The sequence below is a fragment of the Lissotriton vulgaris genome, unplaced genomic scaffold (genome assembly GCF_964263255.1).
Source record: "Lissotriton vulgaris unplaced genomic scaffold, aLisVul1.2 SCAFFOLD_671, whole genome shotgun sequence".
Lineage (NCBI taxonomy): Eukaryota > Metazoa > Chordata > Amphibia > Caudata > Salamandridae > Lissotriton > Lissotriton vulgaris.
Window position 1 is genome coordinate 154778 of NW_028248167.1, and position 23181 is coordinate 177958.

At 49.9% G+C, this 23181-nt stretch overlaps 1 protein-coding gene across 2 annotated transcripts in view; it reads left to right on the forward strand.

The window, feature by feature from the left end:
• Nucleotides 1-22344, forward strand: part of LOC147664908 (uncharacterized) — a 45259-nt gene extending 22915 nt beyond the window's left edge. The window contains exons 4-6 of one of the 2 annotated variants that reach the window (XM_086949900.1): nt 16339-16449; nt 20372-20467; nt 21079-22344. In XM_086949900.1, coding sequence (XP_086806026.1) covers nt 16339-16449; nt 20372-20467; nt 21079-21725 — 854 coding nt within the window. In that variant the 3' untranslated portion in view covers nt 21726-22344. The remainder of the gene's footprint in view (nt 1-16338; nt 16450-20371; nt 20468-21078) is intronic. The other variant, XM_086949901.1, reaches the window with a different exon arrangement.
• The last annotated feature ends 837 nt before the right edge of the window (nt 22345-23181 follow it).

Here is a 23181-nt window from a genome sequence, read left to right on the forward strand (position 1 = left end):
CTGACCTACACTGGCTGCCCATACACCAAAGGATTTGCTTCAAATCCCTATGTATTGTTTTCAGGGCAGTTCACGGGCTAGGCCCCCGACCACTCCAGCACAAATTCAAGTGGTATGAGCCCAGCCGGTCTCTTCGATCCTCATCAATGAATTTCATCAGCATCCCCAAGATCAAGAAAGCCACCTGTGGAGGACGAGCTTTCAGCATTGCTGCAGCCCACCTTTGGAATAACCTCCCCTTTGACATCAGGACAACTAATGATCTTCTAACCTTTCGGAAAAAGGTGAAAACTTGGCTTTTTCCAAAAAACCCTCCCAAAACCCTCCGCAATAAATAATTCTTCCCGGCTCAGCATCTCCTTCTTGCTCCTGTCCCCACAAAGCTTTAGCTACGTACCTAAGCGCCAGGATGCCCGTAGGGTTACAGAGCGCTATACAAATGCTATAAATAAATAAATAAATGCCTGGACTATGGTTTTCCTGGTGTCACTAGGGAGATAGGTGATGAATTTCCTAATCATCCTGATCTCGGAAAAACAAGCGGCTGAAACGGTCTGTATTTGGTTGCTAAAAGAAAGATTAGAGTTCCACTTGACCCCTAGATTTTTTACAGAGTCCTTAGGGACAGGGGGAAGGCTGAGTTCCTGTGGCCACCAGAGAGTTGAATCAAGAGGGGAGGGTTGATGGAAAAAGAGAACCTCCGTTTTCGCTGCATTCATGCGGAGGCAGTTATGGTCCATCCATTTTGAAATGTCCCGCAGACAATCCTTCAGAGGATCAAAAGTAGTCTGCGTGGCACTCTCATAGGAGAAAAGCAGCTGAATATCATCTTCATAGGAAGGAGCTATGATGCCCGACCTAGCAATGAGTTCAGCCAGAGGAGAAAAATAGACATTGAACAATAGTGGGCTCAAAGCCGAGCCTTGAGGGACACCTCATTTCAGGGTACGGCTAACAGAGGTAAAAGGGTGAGTATAGACTGCCTGGGTGCGATTAGACAAAAAAGAGGTCAGCCACTCCAGGGCCTTCCCCTGAATGCCCTTCGACCGAAGACGGTCAATCAGGATGGGGTGAGAGACGGTGTCGAATGCTGCCGACAAGTCGAGCAGCACCAGCACCGCTCTGGAACCCCCATCCAGTTTCCACCGCACAGAGTCGGCCATTTCTATAAGGGCAGACTCAGTGCTATGGCACTTTCTAAAACCATGTTGGGATTCATGAAGTATACCGTGGGATTCAAGAAAACCTGCCAGTTGTTGCTGTGCTAGCTTTTCAAGGACCTTGGCAGGGGCTGGGAGCAGAGAAATGGGTCGATAGTTCACCGGCTCATTAGGATCTGTGTTAGCTTTCTTTAGGATCGGGACCAGTTGTGCATGTTTCCAAGACTCCCGGAAAATTCCGGTTTTGAGCGAGTCATTCCAGATGTAGTTGAGGAAGGGATTAAGAAAAGAGGCCAATGATTCATATTGCATGGCTGGCCAAGGGTCAAGTGGTGAGCCGGAGCGGCATCTAGACAGTTCCATCAGTGAGTGTTCCAGTGAGATTGCCCCAAAGTCTGAAAAGGTGGAAGAAGACTCGATGCGGTCAGGTAAAGGCGTATCACTCGCTAGATCATTATTCTTGGGGAAGGTGTCATAGATCTTCGCGATCTTGTCTTCAAAGAAGTCAGAGAGGCGGGAGCAAAGGGCCTGAGAGACTGGAAGACACTGTTTAAGAGCCAAGGGATCTGTGAAAGTCTTGGACCCTATCTTGGACAGACACCCACCCAGGCAGGGCACCAAACCCTTAATGACCAAAAAGCTGTATGAGGTGATGCATGAAGGCGGCATACACGATGCATGGTGACTGGGCTATCCGATGTGAGAAGTTAGCCTGGCATATGATGTCCACTATTCTAGTGGGCACCTTGCACCAAGCTAAACGACCCTTATTGATGGGGGTTGTAAAGTCAACCTTATAGATCAGCCATCCTAGTGGTAGCATGGACCAGCAGTCTTAGGCTAAGACTTCAGAGAGCATGTGAAGCCAGCTGTTTTACCAATTATAATCCCTTGAGTACCAAATGAAAGGACACCACACAAGTTATATACCAAATATATATGTATTTATTTCTAACACATCCCCTCTGCCCTCTTTATGAGGTCAGAGATCGAAGTACATCACAAGTTACTCAATTAGCATACGATATGTTGCACAAATACAGTTATGCCCTAGGGGCCTCACAAGCCATATACTAAGTAAGTGGTATAAGAACCACGACAGAAACAGTGAGTAGGCCTAGGGCCTGGGAATCGCGGGGGCTACACTAAACAACCATAGGTTAGGAAGTAGGAGGCCCACGGGAGACACGTGCAGTGTCTAAACACAGTTGCGAATTACCATTGTCTTGTAATGGAGAAAGAAGAAGTTACAAAGTTACTGTTTAAGGGCACTTCCGGATGGGCTACGACAAAACCCCTTTAGACTAGGACACTACGAGAGTCAAGACCCACAGGAGCACCGGAGTACTCGTGTTACCTCACCCAGGGAAGCCGGGTGCATAGGTGCCTTTTGGTGTCGGGTTTCTTCGATGCTTTCAATGGAGATCTGCAAAGAATTGCTGCAGGGGGCCAGAAGAAGAGTGTCCGGGTGGATCCAAGGGTGGATCGAAGATGTGAAGAACCTGAAAGCAGAGGTGTTAGACGGACCGGGAGGGTCGGCCGAGGTTACGGGGAGAGGTCTCCAGGGAGAGCCGTCTCCAACGACTGTACAGATAAGTAACTTCCCCCCCACAGACGGACACCACACAAGGTTGAAGGTTAACGAGACTTTATATGCAATTCTTAGGTTACGATGATGGATACAAGGAGGTCTGGACTCAGGGGTCCCCTCGGTTCTAGTCTCTGGTTTAGGAAAGGGGTAGCGGGACAGTCTTAGTTACCAATGAGTACAAAATAGCTCTCAATCCTCGAGCTCGGCGTTCTAGATGATCGGGCCGTGGAGGAGCCAAGCAGGTCCCGAGATGGATGAAGGAAGGACGACGGTCCGCGGCGGAGCCTGCAGGTCCCGGTGGAAGATGACGGTTACAACGGTCCGCGGCCACGCCAGCAGATCCCGACGACGATGAAGGATGAAGGTTACGACGACTGTGGCAGCGCCAACAGGCAGGACGATGGTGCACAGGACAGAGCTATGGCAGCGCCAGTAGTCCGTCCAGGATGAGTTCCTCTTTACGTCTCTCGACTCCAAGATACAACTGCCTTCCTGCTCTGGAGCTGCCCCAGTTATAGGGCTGGTGTGCTTTGATGTCCGGACCCTCGCACTTGGAGGTCGGGAGGTCCGGGATGGGGGAGTCCAGACACCCAGCAGGGGGGTGGAGCCAGCGCCCGGGGAGGCGATGGGCGAGCGGCACTTGGTGGGGGAGAGCCATCGGCACCTCTTTCTCCCATTGACTTGCCAAGTAGTCCGCTCACCTCCTGGGTGGATGGTGGTGCCGGGATGTCTGAGGCCGGGCCAGGCCCAGGGTTGAGGTCGATCGGGGGCCAGGCGGCCTCGTGGTGGAGTGTCCAAGATGGCGCCCCAGGATGGGCGCGTGGGCCGGCAGTGGATCGGACCCACGAGGTCGACATGCTCGAGGGCAGGGGTCCCTGAGGGGACAGAGGACGTGCAATGGTGGTGTGTGGTACTGGTGGGCCCGGACTCGGGCCTGGTTGGGCCGGGGGAGAGCGGCCCTTCATGTGGCCTGTCCAACATGCGTCCCCCCCAGCTGAAGGCGGGGAGAGTTACCCATCCTCTTGGGGACTCTCCTCGTCGAGGCGGAAGAACCGGGACAGGCCATCCGCGTTGGCGTGATCTGGCCCAGGCCGGTGTTCAACTGTGAAGTCCATACCTTGTAGGGAGATGGACCAGCGTAGTAACTTTGGGTTTTCCCCCCGCATCTGCATCAGCCACTGCAGGGGTCGGTGGTCGGTCTGCACCCGAAAGTGGGTGCCGAAAAGGTAGGGCCGGAGTTTCTTGAGGGCCCATACCACAGCGAAGGCCTCCCTCTCTATGGTGCTCCAGCGTTGCTCCCGTGGTAGGAGTCTCCGGCTGATGAAGACCACCGGTTGATCAAGGCCTTCGGTGTTCACTTGAGACAGGACTGCCCCAATGCCCTGGTCGGAGGCGTCCGTCTGGACGACGAACTCCCGGCTGTAGTCTGGGGCCTGGAGCACAGGGGCGGAACACATGGCGGCCTTTAATTGTTCAAATGCAGTTTGACACTCTGGGGTCCAGGTGACTTTCTTGGGTTGGTTCTTTGACGTGAGTTCTGTGAGGGGCCCCACTATGGTACCATAGTCTTTTACGAACCTTCGGTAGTAGCCCGTGAGGCCCAGGAAGGCTTGTACCTCGGTTTGGGTGATGGGGGGCTGCCAGGCCTGGATGGCGGCAATTTTCAGCTGTAGCGGGGCCACTAGGCCGCTTCCCACCTGGTGTCCGAGGTAGGTTACAGACCCTTGCCCAATTTGACACTTGCTGGCCTTGATCGTGAGGCCAGCTCGCTGAAGGGCTTGCAGCACTGCTCGGAGGTGGTGGAGGTGCTCGGTCCAATGGTGGCTGTATACAGCGATGTCGTCTAGGTAGGCGGCGCTGAATCCTTCGAGCCCCGCTAGGACCTGATTGACGAGCCGTTGGAATGTTGCTGGGGCATTTTTCATGCCGAAGGGCATGACCGTGAAATGGTAATGGCCATCGGGGGTGGAGAAGGCAGAACGTTCTTGCGCCCGGGGTGTGAGGCCGATCTGCCAATAGCCTGCTGTCAGGTCGAAGATGCTGAGGTAGCGGGCAGCTCCCATTCGGTCGACTAGTTCATCTGCCCGGGGAATGGGGTGCGCGTCTGTTCTGGTGACCGCATTCAAGCCCCGGTAGTCGACGCAGAACCGGAGTTCTGGTGTGGTGCCGGGGGCAGCTGCTTTGGGGACCAGTACGACAGGGCTGGCCCAGGGACTGTCTGAGGGCTCGATGACCCCGATCGTGAGCATCTTGGCTATTTCTTCCTGGATGCAGGCCCGTACCCGGTCTGGCACGCGGTAGGCTCGGTGGCGGATAGGGGGGCTGTCCCCGGTATCCACATCGTGCACACACCAGGAAGTGACACCCGGGGTGAGGGAGAACAGGCTGGCGAACTGTGATAGGAGGGCTTGACACTCCTGGCGTTGTTCTCTGGTGAGGGCCTCTGAGAGCCGGACCCCATCCACGGAGCCGTCTTGCTCTTGAGTCCGTAGGAGGTCAGGGAGAGGCTCGGAGTCTTCTTCAACCCCAGTGTCTGTGGCCATCAGGAGGCTGAGCTCTGTTCGCACAAAGTGGGGCTTTAGTCTGTTAGCGTGGAGGACCCGGAGAGGGTTCCGGGAGGATTCCATGTCGATGAGATAAGTGGCAGGACCCTTGCGCTCTATTACTTTGAAGGGCCCCGTCCATTTGTCTTGCAGGGCGCATGGCTCAGTGGGGGACATCACCCATACCTGTTGGCCAGGTTCGAATTCAATGGATGAGGCGTTCTGGTCATACCATTTTTTCATGTCCTCTTGACTGGCCTCTAGGTTGGCCTTCGCTAGTTCTCTGAACCGCCGGGTCTGGTTGCGGAGGGTGAGGAGGTACCGGAAGACATCTGGAGGGTTCTTTAGCGGAGGCATCTCCCAGCCTTCTTTGACGAGACTGAGCGGCCCTCGCACTGGGTGTCCATATAGCAGTTCAAATGGGCTGAAGCCCAGGGATTTCTGGGGGACTTCTCGATACGCGAAGAGGAGGCACGGCAGCAGCACATCCCACTGGCGACGGAGGGGCTCTTCCAACCCCCCGATCATTCCCTTTAGCGTGCGGTTGAACCGCTCAACGAGTCCGTTCCCTTGAGGGTGATAGGGGGTTGTGAATCTGTAGGTGACCCCGCACTGTTGCCAGAGGGACTTCATATATTTGGAAATAAAGTTCGTGCCTCTGTCGCTGACGACTTCTCGGGGGAAGCCCACACGGGAGAAGATCCCCATCAGGGCCCGGCCGACCACCGGGGCTGTCACAGTTCGCAGAGGAACAGCCTCAGGGTAGCGGGTGGCGTGGTCCACTAGCACCAGGATGAATCGATGGCCTTGTTTTGTGCGTGGGTCCAAGGGCCCCACAATGTCTATTCCGACTCTCTCAAACGGGGTAGTGACCACGGGAAAAGGTTGCAGGGGAGCCTTTAGTTTACGGCCGCTCTTCCCACTGGCTTGGCACGTGGGGCAAGATCGGCAATGCTGGTGCACATCGTTTCTCATTTTGGGCCAGAAGAAGTGGGTCACTAGGCGACTGTAGGTTTTATCTTGTCCCAGATGTCCTGCCAGGGGGACATCGTGGGCCAGGTTTAACAGGAAGTCTCTGAAACGGAGGGGTACCACTAGTACTCGGTTGCTCCCCAGCTCGGCGATTCTTTGCTCGCTGTACAGCAGATCATTGTCCCAGTAGACCCAATGAGTTCCGGGGGTATCCCCTGCGCTTTGGGCGAGCGCTTGCTGGCGGAGTCCCTCGAGGGAGGGACAGGTCTTCTGTTCTTTGCGAAATTGTTCTTGCGTGGGCCCCCCTTCTTGAGGCCACTGGTCGAGGTTAGCGAGGTCGGTAGATTGAGCTGGTTCGGCGGGAATGTTACGGTCGGTGTTTTCGGCCTGGGCGACCGGAGGCGGTGGCGCCGGCCATTCGGGTTCTTCTGGCTGGTGGTTGGCACGGGCGGCCATGGAACGGGTGGTGACGCACGCCCAGTCTGGGACGCCCAACATCCCCAGGTGTTCCTTTCGCTCCACGGCGGCCCACGGAGAGCTTTCCAGGTCATTGCCCAGGAGGCAGTCTACGGGGGCATCGTCTCGGACCGTCACTTTCAACATGCCGGAGACTCCCCCCCATTCGAAGGGGACGCAGGCCATCCGACACAGGCTCTCCGAGTTATCGGCTGATCGTACAGGGCAGAGAATGTTCGGTAGATACTGTTCTGGGGCCACCAGGTGACAGCGGACGGCTGTTACACTGGCCCCGGTGTCACGAAGGGCTTCGGCCTGTTGTCCATTGATGCTCACCCATTGGCTGTACTTCTGGGTGTTAGCGGGTAGGGGGACCCGCGGGACCATGTCTTTCCCCCCTAAGCAGGCTAGAGTCATGGCGGCTGGCTCCCACTCTTGATGCTCTTGTTCGTACTCTTCCTGTTCCTCGGAGATCTGTTCTTCCCCTAGGGCTGCAGCGGCCACTTGGCGGGGTCTTGGGCTCTGGTACTGCGGGCAGTTTGGGTCGTTCGCATAGTGGCCGACTCGTTGACATCGGTGACACGTGACATTGGCTCTGTACCCCGGTCGCGCTGGGGTGCTGCCCCGGTTGGCCGGGGGGGTGGTGTTGGTAGCGGGGGCGATCGGGGCGTTGTCTCTTCCTCGCCCTTGGCCCCCTCCTCCTCCTCTGGGTCGGTGCTGACCATTGTTGTTCCGGTTCCGTTCGTAGGACCCATTCCGGCCCACTCTGGTGATCTCCCACCGGTCAGCTTCGGCTGCGAGCTGCCGGGGATCCGTTAACTTGCTGTCGAGGAGGTGTTGGCGGAGTTCAATGAAGCAATTGTTCGACAGATGCTCCCATACCATCAGGTTAAATAGTTGCTCGTAGGTCGTGACGTTGCTTCCTCGGATCCAGCCCTCGAAGGCTCGGCTAAAGTATGTTACATAGTCCACCCAAGTTGTACCCGGGATGCGGGTGCAGTCTCGGAACCTCTGACGGTACATCTCGGGTGTGAGACCATAGCGGGTGAGGAGGGCCGCTTTCATATGGTCGTAGGAGGTCATCTGGTGGTCCGGGAGCTGTAGTAGGGTGTCGCGGCCCTCATTGAGGAATCTTCCCCAGAGACCGGCTCCCCAGTCGCTTCTATCGATCCGGTGTGCAGTCATAGCGATTTCATAGGCTTTAAACCATTGCTGGATGTCGTCCTCTCTGAAGTATTCTCGGACAACATCCTTGGGGATGTGTACCTTTTTGTCTGTGGCCCCTGGGGTGGGGGGTCGCTCGGGCACCCCTGCTTCTTTATTCTGCTTGCGTAGGTTGATCTCGGCTAGGTTTCGTTCGTGTTCGTACGCTAGTTTTTTTTCCTCGAGCTCCCTTTGTCTCTGTTTCTCCTCTCTTTCTTCTCGGAGACGCAGGTGCTCTAAGTTGATTTTTTGTTCGGCCAACTTAAGTTCAACGTCCATTTTAAGTCGGGCCATTTCTAGTTCGTGTAGTCGGGTCCTTTCTCTTTCCTGGATCTCGTCTTGCGAGAGACCCGTTCTTTGCTCTTCCGGGGCCGTGGTCGTTTTTTCTACGGTGCTTTGATCAGGGGTTCCGGCAGCCCCGGTTTCTGCCCAAGATTCTAGGGCATGCTTAAAATCGTCCTTGGTACTCAGTCCGGTGGTAGCGATACCCAGTTCGATGCAGAATTGTTTAAGTTCACGATGGTTGTACTCCCCCAATTTCTCCATTTGGAATTTCTCGGTTGATCCGCTCTCTTTCGTGGTCATTGTGACTCCGTCGTGGGGTGAGCTACTCTCTGTACGTTTATGCGGTGATTCGGATCGCGCCGCTGGCCACCAATGTTAGACGGACCGGGAGGGTCGGCCGAGGTTACGGGGAGAGGTCTCCAGGGAGAGCCGTCTCCAACGACTGTACAGATAAGTAACTTCCCCCCCACAGACGGACACCACACAAGGTTGAAGGTTAACGAGACTTTATATGCAATTCTTAGGTTACGATGATGGATACAAGGAGGTCTGGACTCAGGGGTCCCCTCGGTTCTAGTCTCTGGTTTAGGAAAGGGGTAGCGGGACAGTCTTAGTTACCAATGAGTACAAAATAGCTCTCAATCCTCGAGCTCGGCGTTCTAGATGATCGGGCCGTGGAGGAGCCAAGCAGGTCCCGAGATGGATGAAGGAAGGACGACGGTCCGCGGCGGAGCCTGCAGGTCCCGGTGGAAGATGACGGTTACAACGGTCCGCGGCCACGCCAGCAGATCCCGACGACGATGAAGGATGAAGGTTACGACGACTGTGGCAGCGCCAACAGGCAGGACGATGGTGCACAGGACAGAGCTATGGCAGCGCCAGTAGTCCGTCCAGGATGAGTTCCTCTTTACGTCTCTCGACTCCAAGATACAACTGCCTTCCTGCTCTGGAGCTGCCCCAGTTATAGGGCTGGTGTGCTTTGATGTCCGGACCCTCGCACTTGGAGGTCGGGAGGTCCGGGATGGGGGAGTCCAGACACCCAGCAGGGGGGTGGAGCCAGCGCCCGGGGAGGCGATGGGCGAGCGGCACTTGGTGGGGGAGAGCCATCGGCACCTCTTTCTCCCATTGACTTGCCAAGTAGTCCGCTCACCTCCTGGGTGGATGGTGGTGCCGGGATGTCTGAGGCCGGGCCAGGCCCAGGGTTGAGGTCGATCGGGGGCCAGGCGGCCTCGTGGTGGAGTGTCCAAGATGGCGCCCCAGGATGGGCGCGTGGGCCGGCAGTGGATCGGACCCACGAGGTCGACATGCTCGAGGGCAGGGGTCCCTGAGGGGACAGAGGACGTGCAATGGTGGTGTGTGGTACTGGTGGGCCCGGACTCGGGCCTGGTTGGGCCGGGGGAGAGCGGCCCTTCATGTGGCCTGTCCAACAAGAGGGGACAGAGTCTGAGTCACTAGCCAGTGACCAGGAAGGAACCAGGCGATATCGCGATGATCTCGGGTGAAGAGGTGAAGCTTGTTTCTGCAGCCACGAGGACCAGGTGGCGTTGACGATGACCAGAAGCTGGATTCGAGCTGTCCCACTAAGGATCTAGTTGACTGCGGTGTCGGTATCCGGACTGGACCCAAGAAGCCTTGGCAAACGCAATCAACGCAGGAAGTGAAGATGGGCTTCGGGTCGGACCAGCAAGGTCTGAGGAGCTTCTCCTTTGCAGGGAAGCTGGAGCAAGCCTGAAGCAACCATGAAAGCAGTTTGGTTTCAAAGGTTTGTCTTCAGGAGGTGTACTAGCCAACGGGCTAGCAACCGGGAAAACGCGTCGAGCTGAAATGCAAGAGCGGGCCCCACGCGGCATTCGTGGAGTGTGGAGGGCTAAGCTTCGGTGCAAATGGTGCTCGGTCTGGGGCTTCTCGTACCCCAGTGCACAACTTCGAGTTACCTCAGGAGTCGATGCCGTTAGCAAAATGCAGGATGTCCAGGGTGTCCGGTCTCACGTCTCTCGTGTCCGCCACTGATCTCAGCTTTGCTGTGGATGTTGGTCGGTGTCAGAGAAGTCTGGAAGTCCAGTTCCTATATCGCGGAGTCTTCGGGTTCCGGCGGGAGCGTCAACAAAGCAGACCAGCAAGTTACTGATGGTGCCTGTTTGCACAGGGTGGTCACTCCTTGGCCACAAGAGAGATGTCTTCAATCTTCTAGTCAAAATAGATCGTCGAAGGTCCAAGAGTTCTGTATCAAAGTTTTGTTCCAGGATAATCTAAAGTCTGGGGGGCACAGCTCCTATACTTATACTAAGGATGGGGGCTGGATTACCTGCTAGGTCCCTCCTATGGGTGGACCTGGGAAGGGGGTGGTTACACCCCATTCCCTTTGTCCAGTTTCGCGCCAGAGCAGGGCTGGAGTGCCCCAGCAACTGGTTTGAACCGGGCTATGCATTGAGACCCTTGTGTGCCCCAGGCAGTGTCTTAAAAAGCATCTGCTGATGCAGCCCTCCCTGACCCAATACACATCTGCCTGTCTGGGGAGGTGCTGGCAGCTCCCTGGACAAGAAACCTATTGTCCAGGCCTCCCCTGCCGGAGTTTCGTCCAGCAGCAGGAGGTCAGACTTGTGTCTGTGGAAGCAGCATCCATTTTGTGATGCTGAGGCTCTGTTTAACTTTAACCAGGTAAAGCAGTAACATACATGTCTTTTCCCTCTAGAAGGGTGGAATGCTACCCCCGCCGCCAGAATGGGAGGGGGGTAGTATTCCAAAGTGTTTGACACCTTACACAACATGTTTTGATAAAGCCAAACCAAAGTTAGCAATAACCACGAGGATTATAATGTACTTAAGAGTATATGGTATGGCTGTATCATAGAACAGCTATAAGGAGATGGTTCTGAAAGCTGCAGAGGGGCTTGGCTCATGCTAGGGCACCCTCTCACATAAAACCAAGCACTCTGCATCCAGGATTGTCGAGGCCTACCATGGGAGTGACTTATAGGTGTATATGTGTCTATATATGTGGGTAGATAGAGGTATAATATATCTAAGTAAGGGTGATTACACCACCTTACCCAAGATGAGTGATCAGCCTGTGATGTCAGTTTGGATGGCCACCCAGGGGTGGCATAATACATGCTGCAGCCCCTGGTAGGCCTTGGATGCACCTATACCCTGGGTACCTGTGGTACACTATACAGGGGCTCACAAAGGTGACCCACTACCCAATCAGGTATGTACCTTAAGTACATGATATCAATTTAGAGAGAGAACAGCTGGGCTGTGGGTCTGATTAGCAGGCCCACAGCCACACTAAAGTCGAAAAAAACAGAAAATCACAGCAAAAAGTGGGGATGACCATAGGAAGCAGACCCTACTCTCCTACATCCGACACAGAAGCTATTCACCTGCTACTCACCCACTCACAGCACCCACAGCAGGCTGTATAGGATATTATTGTCATGGCTGCCCAGGCTAGAAGACATCGTAGTGACGCACTTAGCCCATTTCCTATCCAACCACTCTCTGGTCAGCTGCACGATGAAATGGGGTGGCCCTGTACAGAGGCAAGATCATGGAGAATGTTCACTGATATTCTTGAGGACCCAGTTGGTAGAGAGATACTGTCTCATGCATTGACTAGCTATATGACATTTAACTGGGAAGTGACGTCCAGAAGAGCTACGGAGTGGGAGTCGCTGAAAGTGGTGCTGAGGGGTATATGTATGGGACTGACATGTGGGGTCTGTCAGAGAGGAGGAGGGCATTCTGCCGGTGGTAGAAACTGATGGACAGACATACCTGACCGCTGTCATTCCTGGAAGGGCTGACCCTAACGTGCCTTCCCCCGTTAGTTGTGGGGTCACTGGATGCCCAGTTGTCACTGGAAGATAAACGTGCATGCTGCAGGCACTTCCTAGGGCAAAGGCTCCGGGTGTCGACTGCTCCCGCCCCAGTTTTATCAGGCATGTTCGGCCACACTTGTGCAAAGCCTCCTACTAATGTTCAGGGAGGCACTTGACCAGGGAGTATTACCTCCCTCTATGAGGGAGGGGGAGATATGCATGTTCTTGAAACCTGGTGGCAATAAACTGGATCCAGCGGCGTATTGCCCGCTCATCATGATAAACACGGATGTTAAAGTGCTGTGTAAGCTGTTGGCTACTCAACTAGCCCCAAATATGCCCAACTAGTCCGCGAGGACCAATGCAGGTTTATACCCGGCCGTAATACCAGCATGAATTTGCATTGATTATCACACTTACTAGTCGAAGTGAAGCATAGGGATGAGGAGCCGGCCCTGGTATTGATAGACCATGAGAAGACATAATTATAGTGCATTGGGGCTACTTACTGGAGGTGATGACAGTGGTGGGTGTAGGGCCACAGTTTCTGCAGTGTGTCAAACTACTCTATACAACCCATTGTGCAATGGTTCGCATGAGCCTGAGTCACTCTGGAGTGTGGTCACTAGAACAGGAAACGCACCAGGGATGCCCACTTTCGCCATTGCTATTTGCCCTAGCAATAGAACCGCTTGCAGTTTGGGTGCCACTAAACCTCGAAAATTGAGGCATTTGTGTGGGTGGAGCCACGCACGTGATATCATTGTACGTGGATGATGCCCTTTTCTGTACAGCCTCACCTCCGTGGCACTGCCTAGACTTGTGTCTCCTAGGTGACTTTGGTGACTTCTCTGGCTTGCGCTTTATTCACCATAAATCCTTAATCTTCCCCCAGGTGAGCATGGCAACATTACCCTTAGATCGCCTCCCTTGTCTTGGGTTACACTGGGAACTGGCACCCTTTCGCTATCTGGGTGTACAGGTGGTGCATACAGATGTCCATCTATTGCACGTTAATGTGGATAGGGTCGTTGCCGCATTGTGGATGTCGGTGACCTTTTGGAACACGTTGCCACCTTAGCTGATGGGCAGACAGGCGTGTCCAAGATGGTGGTATTACCAAGCTATCTTTATGTTTTACAGGATTCGTTATGCCCTGCCCCCAAGGCTGTTTTTAAACAACTGAACTCAGTACTCATATCACTGCTCTGGGCAGGTCACTGTAGCAGAGTAGCTTTGAGCACCCTGTCTCACCGGTACGAGAAGGGGGGCTGGAGGCACCGAGACTGGACTTGTATTACTAGCCGGCACACCGACAACAGTCAACCCAGTGGTTCAATGAGGGCGATGACTAGGAGAAGAGATTATTGACAAGACTTGTTCCTGCTAACAGACTGCCAGTGGCCCTGATGTAGGGCACGGTGCCACGGACAACGTGCCCTATATGGTGCGCCACACTGCACACATTATAACAACAAGAAGGGGATGCCAGTACTGATACAAATAACCATTTAGCAATTTGAAACACTCGACCTGAAGCAAAATTCGAGGCTTAGAGCTGATTAGTAGCTTTTATTATTTTGCTTAATGTTATCAAAAGACAATTAATTCAAAAATAAACGATATTACATGCTAGGTACAAAAATGTGGGGAGGAAAGGTCTATCATTATATCAGGCATATCACACGCATACAACATCCAATCATTCAGGGACAATGGGAAACATGAAAAACTCATGTATTACAGTGAACAGTATTTACAGTGAACAGACAAACACAAAGATGCTAGAACAGGCCACAGTCTGCAAAGTATTCTGAAGAGTTTGGTTTTGAAATTATTTACATAAAATGTACATTCCTAACAAAGGTTCAAGTAATCACAATTTTTGATAGAATCGAACACAAGGATGAACAAGGTAATGTACAACTAAGGGTGATAAGCGGCAAAAACAATTCGAACAAACTTGTCACCCAAGCAGACTTAAAGGTGGTAAAGGGCCAACGCGTTTCGAATCCTACAGATGTACGAGGATTCTCATCAGGGCCTTTGATTCTAGAGAAAGGAAAAAAGAAATTGTAAGATCAAAGATTTTACTACATGTGCATTAAGTGGATCAACATCAGAATCCAAACTCAGTCCACACCCTCTCCTCCACAGCTTACCAAGACAAGGTGCACACATTAGGCAATTTTATGTGGAAGTAGTCGAAACACGCCCCTTTTCATAGGAAACTTCCCATATAGATATTGGCGCCAGTGCAGTAATGATGGCCCATATGTCTTTTCAGGCATGTAGTAGCGGTGGCTGTTAAGTGATGGCCAATATATACCTTGGTGAAACTTTCATCACGTATGAGCAGGCATGTGGGGATTTCACTCTTGACAGAAGTATTTGAAGTGACTTAGCCCACTTGTCCCGCTATCCCGCAGATGACGGATACCCTGGATATATTACTAACCTGCGGCTCTGGACATCGGTTGATTTCTTTACTATATAATGCAATGAGGGTGGACGCGACTGTTCCTCCGCCAAAGGCGAGAGTGGCATGGGGCGCAGACCTAGGCACACCATTGGATGACAAGACATGGACTGCTATTAGCGCTCTTACGCATACAGTATCCTGTAATGCATGATTCAAGCTGGTGCATTACAACTTTTTACATCGTACATACCTGTGAGACTTCATCATATTACCCCTTCCTGACTGGATGATTGCCCACAATGTGGTGAGGGAGGAGCTAATTTTTTTACACTTAGCTTGGAGGAGCCCCAGGGTGAACACATGTTGTAATTGGGTGTTAGCCGATGTACAGAGGGGTACGGGCTTCCAAGTCAAAAGTTCACCACTACACTGTTTATTGGTATATGTTAGAAAACCTAAGGGGCGCAAACCTGGCTTACGAAATATTGCAGCTGCTTCTGGTGTTAGCAAAATGCAGAAGTGCCATACATGGATGGGTCAACGCGGCCCCATAGTTGGAGCATGGCACCGGGATGTGAGAGAGTGGACACCAGCTTGAAGTGGCCTGTATGAAATTAAGCAGAAGGGACGAGAAGCTGGTAGATGACCTTAGAGAGTGGAGAGAGTTGTGTGCTGCATTTGTGAACTCCAACTTGTATGACAGTGACCCGCATGACTTTGATACAAGTACAAGCATGTCTGCAGAATGAAGAATAACCCTGGACGGTGCAGCACAAGGTTCCACAATGTATTTATAGGTGTTTAGCAGAGGAGGAGATGTGAATGGGACAGAAGTCTGTTGAAGCCAGAAGGCCACGAGTCAGAGTGGCTGATTCTTGAACATATAATTCTGTGGACCGTCCTCCTACCTCACAGTTACTCTTACTGCCATTATTGGCAAAGAGATCAGCTGTCAACCAATGCTAGAAATAAAGGGATCATTTTCCTGCCTACCCTGGGAACCATTGCTATCAAAACCTCTGCCTTCAACCGGAGAATGTTTAGTGATTTATGAGCAAATATGATTAAGCTCTTGTTGAAGGACTTTTTTAATAGAATTTTATACTTATTGGATTCTGAGATTCTGCAGAACATCAGGCTGCCCGGTGAGTCTGAAGCCACAGTTAAGGGAAGGGAGAATATGATTAAGCTAAACCTGATATAAGCACACAGACTTTAGCAACAGTAACAGCATCTGTGTAGATGCTTCAGTGGCTACGCATAAAATCGAATGCTAGACACAAAGCTTGGAGGCTGAAGCACAAATGTATGTGCTGGGCACCATTGCCTTTGAAAGACCTGGTTCAGAAGTACTTCCTTAGCCCCGACATCCACCTGTTCACTCCTGTTATGGTCGTTGTGTTGGTGATTCCTGTATCTGGTGGTTCACTGAGCGTCACTGCAGCATCAGAGTGCATTGGCTGCAGTTCTGCAGCAGGATCTGTGAACCTCTATAGTGTACGGGCGACTGACTATGGGCCTCATTTAGATCTTGCTGGATAGGTTACTCCGCCACAACAATAATGGATATCCCGTCAGTCGAAATATAAATCCCGTAGGACACAATGGGATTTGTATTTCGGTGGACGGGATATTCAACACCGCTGTGATGGAGTAACCAGTCCTCTGAGATCTAAATCAGGCCCTTGGTGTCCTTCGGCTCTTAAAAAGGTTCTTATTATAGAAATAAAAATAGGCATCTCCTCCAGGGTGTCCTTCGACATTCAGGAAGCAAATCGCATATCAGCTTAGTGAAGAATATAATCAGCTTAAAACTGGATATATACGGTATTGAAAAGGTACTAAAATGTAGTGAATGTAAACGTATCCTTTACTTGTTCCACAGAATATCCGTTTATCAATACAGAAGTCTCTTTGCGGAAAGAGGAACCCCTTTCAATTTCCATTGATCATCGTGGAGCATCAGTGGGAGAACTCAGCACCAGCCCAAACTCTGGTACGTCACAGGTACTCAGATATTAATGACGCTGAGATTCCTAAGTGAGTGACCCTCTCAAGGAATCCACAGAGCCCAAGAGTTTTCATGGATTTTGATAGCGAGTGATCACTTCCATAATTCAAATAAACAACAAATATATAACGTTTATGGGCGATAGTGATCTGATTCATTATTGACCCAAGTACCCACATGTGTCCTTCATATCATAGTTCCTTTGTAAAGACAATGGACCCTTCCAAGATCTCTCGTAGTTTATTAAGGTAATTTTCTAAACAAGATGGTTCTTCACAAATTCATGCCTTTAAATCAATTTTGGTAACGTATTTTTATTTCATAAGAAAAATTGTGTTACAAATATATTTGTAATGTAAGAATACCCTTACACCAAACAGTAGACCCCTCTGCATTGGGCAGTGTATCTAAAGATCTCAGATGTACCTTGTTCATTTTTTTCACCAGGCAAGATGTGCAGGTCTGTTGAGAGGATAATCCTCTTCTCATCTCAACACCTGCCAGTATCGAGCAGCGCTCAAGACTAGCAAAAGAGTAGTGCATTATTTTAGGCCTGATCTCATCTACAATAAATCACTGATAGACTCGAGCAGGGTCACATAATTCTTCCCCTTTACCTCCATGCGCCCATACCTGTCCTGCAGAAGTACTTTTATTCGCTCACTCATCCATAATACAACCAGTGATATACCTGTGCAGGGTGACCACCTGTGTGTATACCTGTCCTGCACAGGACCTTTATTCACTCACTCATTTAACCTTTGATAGAGTTCTCAGAGTGACATGATCCTTCCCACCTTCCTCCCATGTGCCCCCTAGTGTCCTGTGCAGGCCTTTTATTCACTCACTCATCCATAATGGAATAATTTATAGACTTGTGCAGGGACGTCCGCCAGGCACTGGTGCTTCTTGACCTGTCTGCTGCATTCGACACGGTCGACCACACTATTTTGGTCGGCCGTGTCGAGCAGGCAGGCCTCAGAGGTACTGCCCTGAGCTGGGTGGAATCATTTCTGTCTGACCGCACTCAAGCAGTGAGACTGGGCACCTTCACAGCCCCTAGAATTAAGAACGACTGTGGTGTCCCTCAGGGCTCTTCCCTGTCTCCCCTTTTATTTAATTTATACTTGCGTCCCCTCTTGTACTCCTTGAGGAAATTCAAAGTGTGGATCTTTAACTACGCAGATGATCTGCAATTGATTTTCCCCCTGGGGTCGCCGGATGCTGTCACTGAGTTTAGGGAGGTCATGGCTCATATCCAGAGATGGATGGGCCTTAACCACCTAAAACTTAACCCAGGCAAGACTGAACTGATCTTGCCTGGGAAGAGCGAACTCAGCTGGGGACCTCAATTTTGGCCTCCGGAGATGGGAAATCCCCCCTCCAAATCCCGCACGGTCAAGAGCCTTGGAGTCACCTTTAGTGAAGACCTCTCCTTGAAAAGTCAGGTAGGGTCAGTTGTTTCCGCATGCTTCTTTCAGCTGCGCAAGATTAGAAAGATTGCCCATTTCCTAACCCATTCTGCCCTGATACAGGTGACCATCGCCCTTGTGCTGTCTAGGCTGGACTACTCAAATAGTTTATATTTGGGCCTTCCAGCCGGGCAGCTCAAGAGGCTGCAGCTGGTTCAAAATCAGGCGGCCAGGCTGATCTGTGGGCTTCCTAAATGGCAGTCCATCAGGCCAGGCCTGGCAGATCTGCATTGGCTGCCGGTAGCCCAGAGGGCGGCTTTTAAAACCGGCTGCATTATCTTTAGGGCATTACAAGGCAAGGGCCCCAAATTTATCATCAACCTGCTTGCCAGATACATCCCCTCCCGCAACCTCCGTTCTGGTCACAAAAACTTGCTCACGGTGCCGGTTGTTAGGAAACAACGTCAGGGCGGCAGCTCCTTTCATTTTCTTGCTGCCTCCCTCTGGAACTCCTTGCCAGCTTCTTTAAGGTCACACGAGGATATTCTAGCCTTTAGACTAGCCTTTAAGACCTGGCTTTTTAGGGAAGCCTATCCTTAGATGTTCTAAGTTGTCCTCCTGTTGTTGTGTTGTGCTTCTGAAAACTTCCTACAGCGCCATGAAGCCTACGGGCGTACGTGCGCTTTATAAGCTAAATTTAACATAACATAACATAACATAACGTAACTGTGAACATGCTGTGTCCACCATGTTATAACTGAGGGTTTATTCATGCACTCATCCATAATGCAACCATTGATAGACCTGGCACGGTGGCATGATCCTCCCTCCTTTCCACCTCCGTGTCCATATCGGTACTGCTCAGGCCCTTCAATCACTCGGTCATCCTTCTCCTTCAACGTTTTTAAAACACAGACGAACGTCACCACCTGCATGTCCGAAGTTGCCATCTGGATGAAGCCCAAGTGCCTGAAACTCCACTCCGACAAGGGTGGCACTCTCGCTCTAGTCTGCGGACTGATGGCCACCAACACTTGGATTAACATGGAGCCAGTGGAACCAAGTCAGGAGCCTAGTTGGTCGCTTCTGCTTCTTCCACACCCTCAACTTCTTTAGCAAAATCTTCAGATGGCTCCCGCTCAACATCCACCGTCACACAGGTCCTGATCGTCAACATTCTACAGTACGAAAATTTACTCTGTGTCAACATCACCTTGGAGCTCACCAAGTGGCTCCAGGTCATCCAACAGAGCAACAATAGCCGCATTCAAACTCTCACCTGCCCTCACATTTCATTGCATCGTAAAGTCCTCCACTGTCCCCCTAGCTCACAAGCGCAAACTCTTCAAGCTCCCCACACACTCTTACAAAGCCCTGCACAATCGAGGCCCTTCATATCTGCACATCCTCATCAGCGTTCATACTCCGAACCGAAACCTCCACTCAGTCAACCTCCGGTTCATCAGCATCCAAAGAGCTAGTGCCGGCAAGGGTGCATTCTGATGTCTGGCTCCTAAAGTCTGCAATGGCCTCTCCTTACGCATCCGCGCCACCAGCTCAGTCCTAGAATTGTGAAATAAACTTAAAATCAGTTTTTTCCAATAACCCTATGTGAGGTCCACACCTTTCTTCCTGAGGCACCAGGACACTGTCCTGGATGATATGCCTGCCATACTCTTAATACAACCTAACATAATATATTTATTGATAGACTTGTGGAGGGTGACTCCAGCCCCCACCACCCGCTGTGTATACCTGTCTCCCACCAACCCTTTGTTCACGCACCTGTCCATAATGTAACCTTTGAGACTTGTTCAAGGTGACTGTAAACGCCCTTGGCCCATGCCATACTGTAGCAGGGGCTTTGTTTGCTGATTCATTCCAGGTACCACCCCTTAGATCCGGTCAATGGACTTTAAAATAGTTATGTCCTCTTCCTTCACACTCTCTGACAGTACGCCCTGTTGAACAGTATTCTGTTGGGTATTATACAGACTGTACCCCTGTTTGGCTATGGCCAGTCAACAAGAGGACTAGTGGCAAAAGTTGCACTTTGAGAATAATACAACCTAAAACGCTGCCTGTAATCTTTTTGCAAGCAAATGCGAAGATGTTTTTCATTCAGGTCCCTGTAAAGGCGTTTTGCCATATGTTGTATCAAGCTGATAGATGTTTGCTCATCGTATGTCCTGATTTCCAGCAATGCATTAAATAAACAGGATCACACAACTCTCCTGGATTGGATTGAAAACTAGAGCACTTATTTCATTATATGGCGATTGTTAGAGGAAGCTGTTGTTTTCCTTATGTAGTAGTAGGTCTTTGCGAATGAGGCTGCAGCTGTAAGACCTTGTTTCATTAGTATTGTAATTTTCTAATTTGATGTAAACAGTGATGTACCAACTAAACTATAAAAGAAAATACAGCACGTTTTCACATATGTATTGCAGACCTTTCTTGTGTCATATATTGATGTAAATGTTATCTTTTTTAAGTGACAGGGTTTGAAATTGTTACATTCCACATCAAAGATGAAGAGGAGACCTATGTGATGGATCATCGGGACAGTATGAGGCTTGGGGGTGCCTCGGGTGAGTAAAATGAGAACAAGAAGAATTTGTTACAGTGTCTGACCCCTTATGGGAATTGATGCTTTTGTCTGGATCTCTTTCCCTTCTTCAGTTTGGATTATCTGCTTCCATTAAAATGTGTCTTTTCTCTTTAGGCATGGTACAAGACAGCTTCATTAAACCATAAGATAACATACGCTTTCGTTCAATCATCTTACTTTAAAAGTGTAACAGTCTATACTTGAATAAGTAAATAATAAATTATTTTACTAATACTAAGGCAAAACTGTTAAAACAGATATGTGTGTGTGTGTATTTTCTCTAGGAAAGAGTAAATATTCTGGGTACTACCTCGTATAAGAACCAGCCTCCTCTAATATATCTCATACACTGAGCACACTGGCAGGTGCTCTTAAAATGTTTATTCTGTTGGAATTAGTCTCTCTCACCCTTCCTCTCCCCAATTCGGTGTCTTTATTACACTAGCGCTATTTGGATCATGTATGTTCACTGGAGGGTTATCATTTTATACCAATTCTAATAAGACTGATCATTTTTAGGAAATAAGACTGATCATTTTTAAGAAAATAGTCTCTATCTCACTTAATAACTGATTCATTTCAATCATCCAGGTGGTGAAAGCATGAGCAGACAAATAAAAGTTGGAGACTCAATCAAAAACTCTGAAAGAAGAAGAATCAAGACAATGGTTCCCCAGAGCTTGAACAGGGAAGCAAACCCAAGACTCCAGACGTGGTCAGGAAGCTATCCGGAACCAAGAGGAGAGCAAACATCTCAATGTGAAAGTACTTTTAGCAACCCAACACATTATAGTTCACCTCGCAGAAGCCCCAGCCTCGGAAGATCAAACACATATAATGAATGCAATAACAATATTCCTAACACAGCTGAACCTCCGAGCAGATACACATGTGCCGAGCTGGATACCAGTTACAGTCTCAGTAGAGACAGTCCAAGACTTATGAAACCGAATCAAAGAAGGAGGCCATATCCATGCACTGAATGTGAGAAAATCTTTTATTACAAGAGTCACCTTATCAAGCACCATAGAACACATTCTGGTGAAAAACCATTCATGTGCCATTTCTGTCACAAACGATTCAATCGGAAAGATTACCTGGATGGGCACATACGAATACACACAGGAGAAAGGCCTTATAAATGTACTGTCTGTGACAAAAGTTTCACTTGGAAAAGCCACCTTAATGAACATCAACGGAAACACGCTGGCAGTAAAAAATCCAAAATAGCAAATTAACAACGTAGACTGATAAGAGAGAAAGAAAACTACACTGCCTTGGGGCTTTGAATAGCTATTCTCACTTAGATCGGTAATTTTATAATGAGTTATTAGCAAACAGAGACTTGGTAATTAGACCTAATTATGTGTTTTTTCAGTGTTTTATATAGCACCAGTGATCTCCCTTGGAACATTTTATATTTCATATATATGTGTCATGGGTTGATGAGCCCACATGGATGAGGCAAACTCCGGACGAGAACAAGCACTCTGTGTGGAGCAGGGAAAAGTAGAGCTCACAGAGGGAGGAAGTGACTCTCCAGATCAAGAGGGTAGACTTTAAACTTCTGAGTAGTGAGATATTGGGAAGTGGAGGGCATTTATTGCAGGAAGAAAAGTTGGATTAATATGAGATGGGCTGTGGGAAGGCGTGTTTAGCCAGGGTTGAAGGTACATTCCTTGTCCGGTGTTCCTGGGACATCAAATCCTTGATTGCTTTTAGTCTAAAATTTAACAGAAGAGTTTATTTTTAGCTGTTATACTCTCACAATTAAGAATAGGATTTGTCATCAAGCCTACGACCCACCAAACTGCTTACTGTTTGTACAGAAAAAAGTAAACATTACAATACAGAGTCTGCTGTTCGTCTTTTGGAAACTGTTTCAAGCCTTGTTCATGTGAGGAGCATTAGCTCATTGTAAGAGTATGGCAGCAAATAAAGTAGAGCTGTCAATTGTAACCTGTAACCACGGATATATTTCATTACTTCAGCACACTACGGACATGACACAAACAACTGGAAAACAAACTGTCTTTGGTATATAATTAACAAATAACAGGAACCCAATAAATCCACATTTGCCACAGAGCTGAACATTTGTCAGTCTGCTGTGTGTGTGCTGGACGGACGTATATCATAACTCTTCCCTTTAAATGATCTTTAATGAAAATAAATACATTTTCAGCTAACTTTACTGCTCTCTGTGAAATATATCAAGTCACACTCTCTCCCGATGGTGATAGGCTCTAAGCACATATTGGTGTGCAGAACTATATGCATCGGCCACTCTGCAAATGCAGGATGACGTAGCAGCTGTGTGCAGTAAGCTTTGGTGCTGAAAGCAAGACGAAATGAATTAATAATAATTACTTAGCTGGCTACCAAACTCCTTTAAGAGGCTGAGGTCATTCCACCGCAGAAGAAAGTGGTTGAAGATCCCTTTGTACTTTAAAACTATCAACCGATATCCCTATTGCCTTACCTGGCAAAATTGTTGTAGGCTCATGTGGCTCAATGTCTCTGCTCCGTTCTCGAAGGATCTTAGGGGGAGATTTATTTGCTGTAAGGGTAGATTTATGAACTTGTCATGCAGCGCAGCAAGTTACCTTGCTAATCTGACTACGTGACAGAGAAAGGACAAGAATGCACCGTATTTAAGTCAATACAGTGGATTCCTGCCTTTTCCCTTTGACT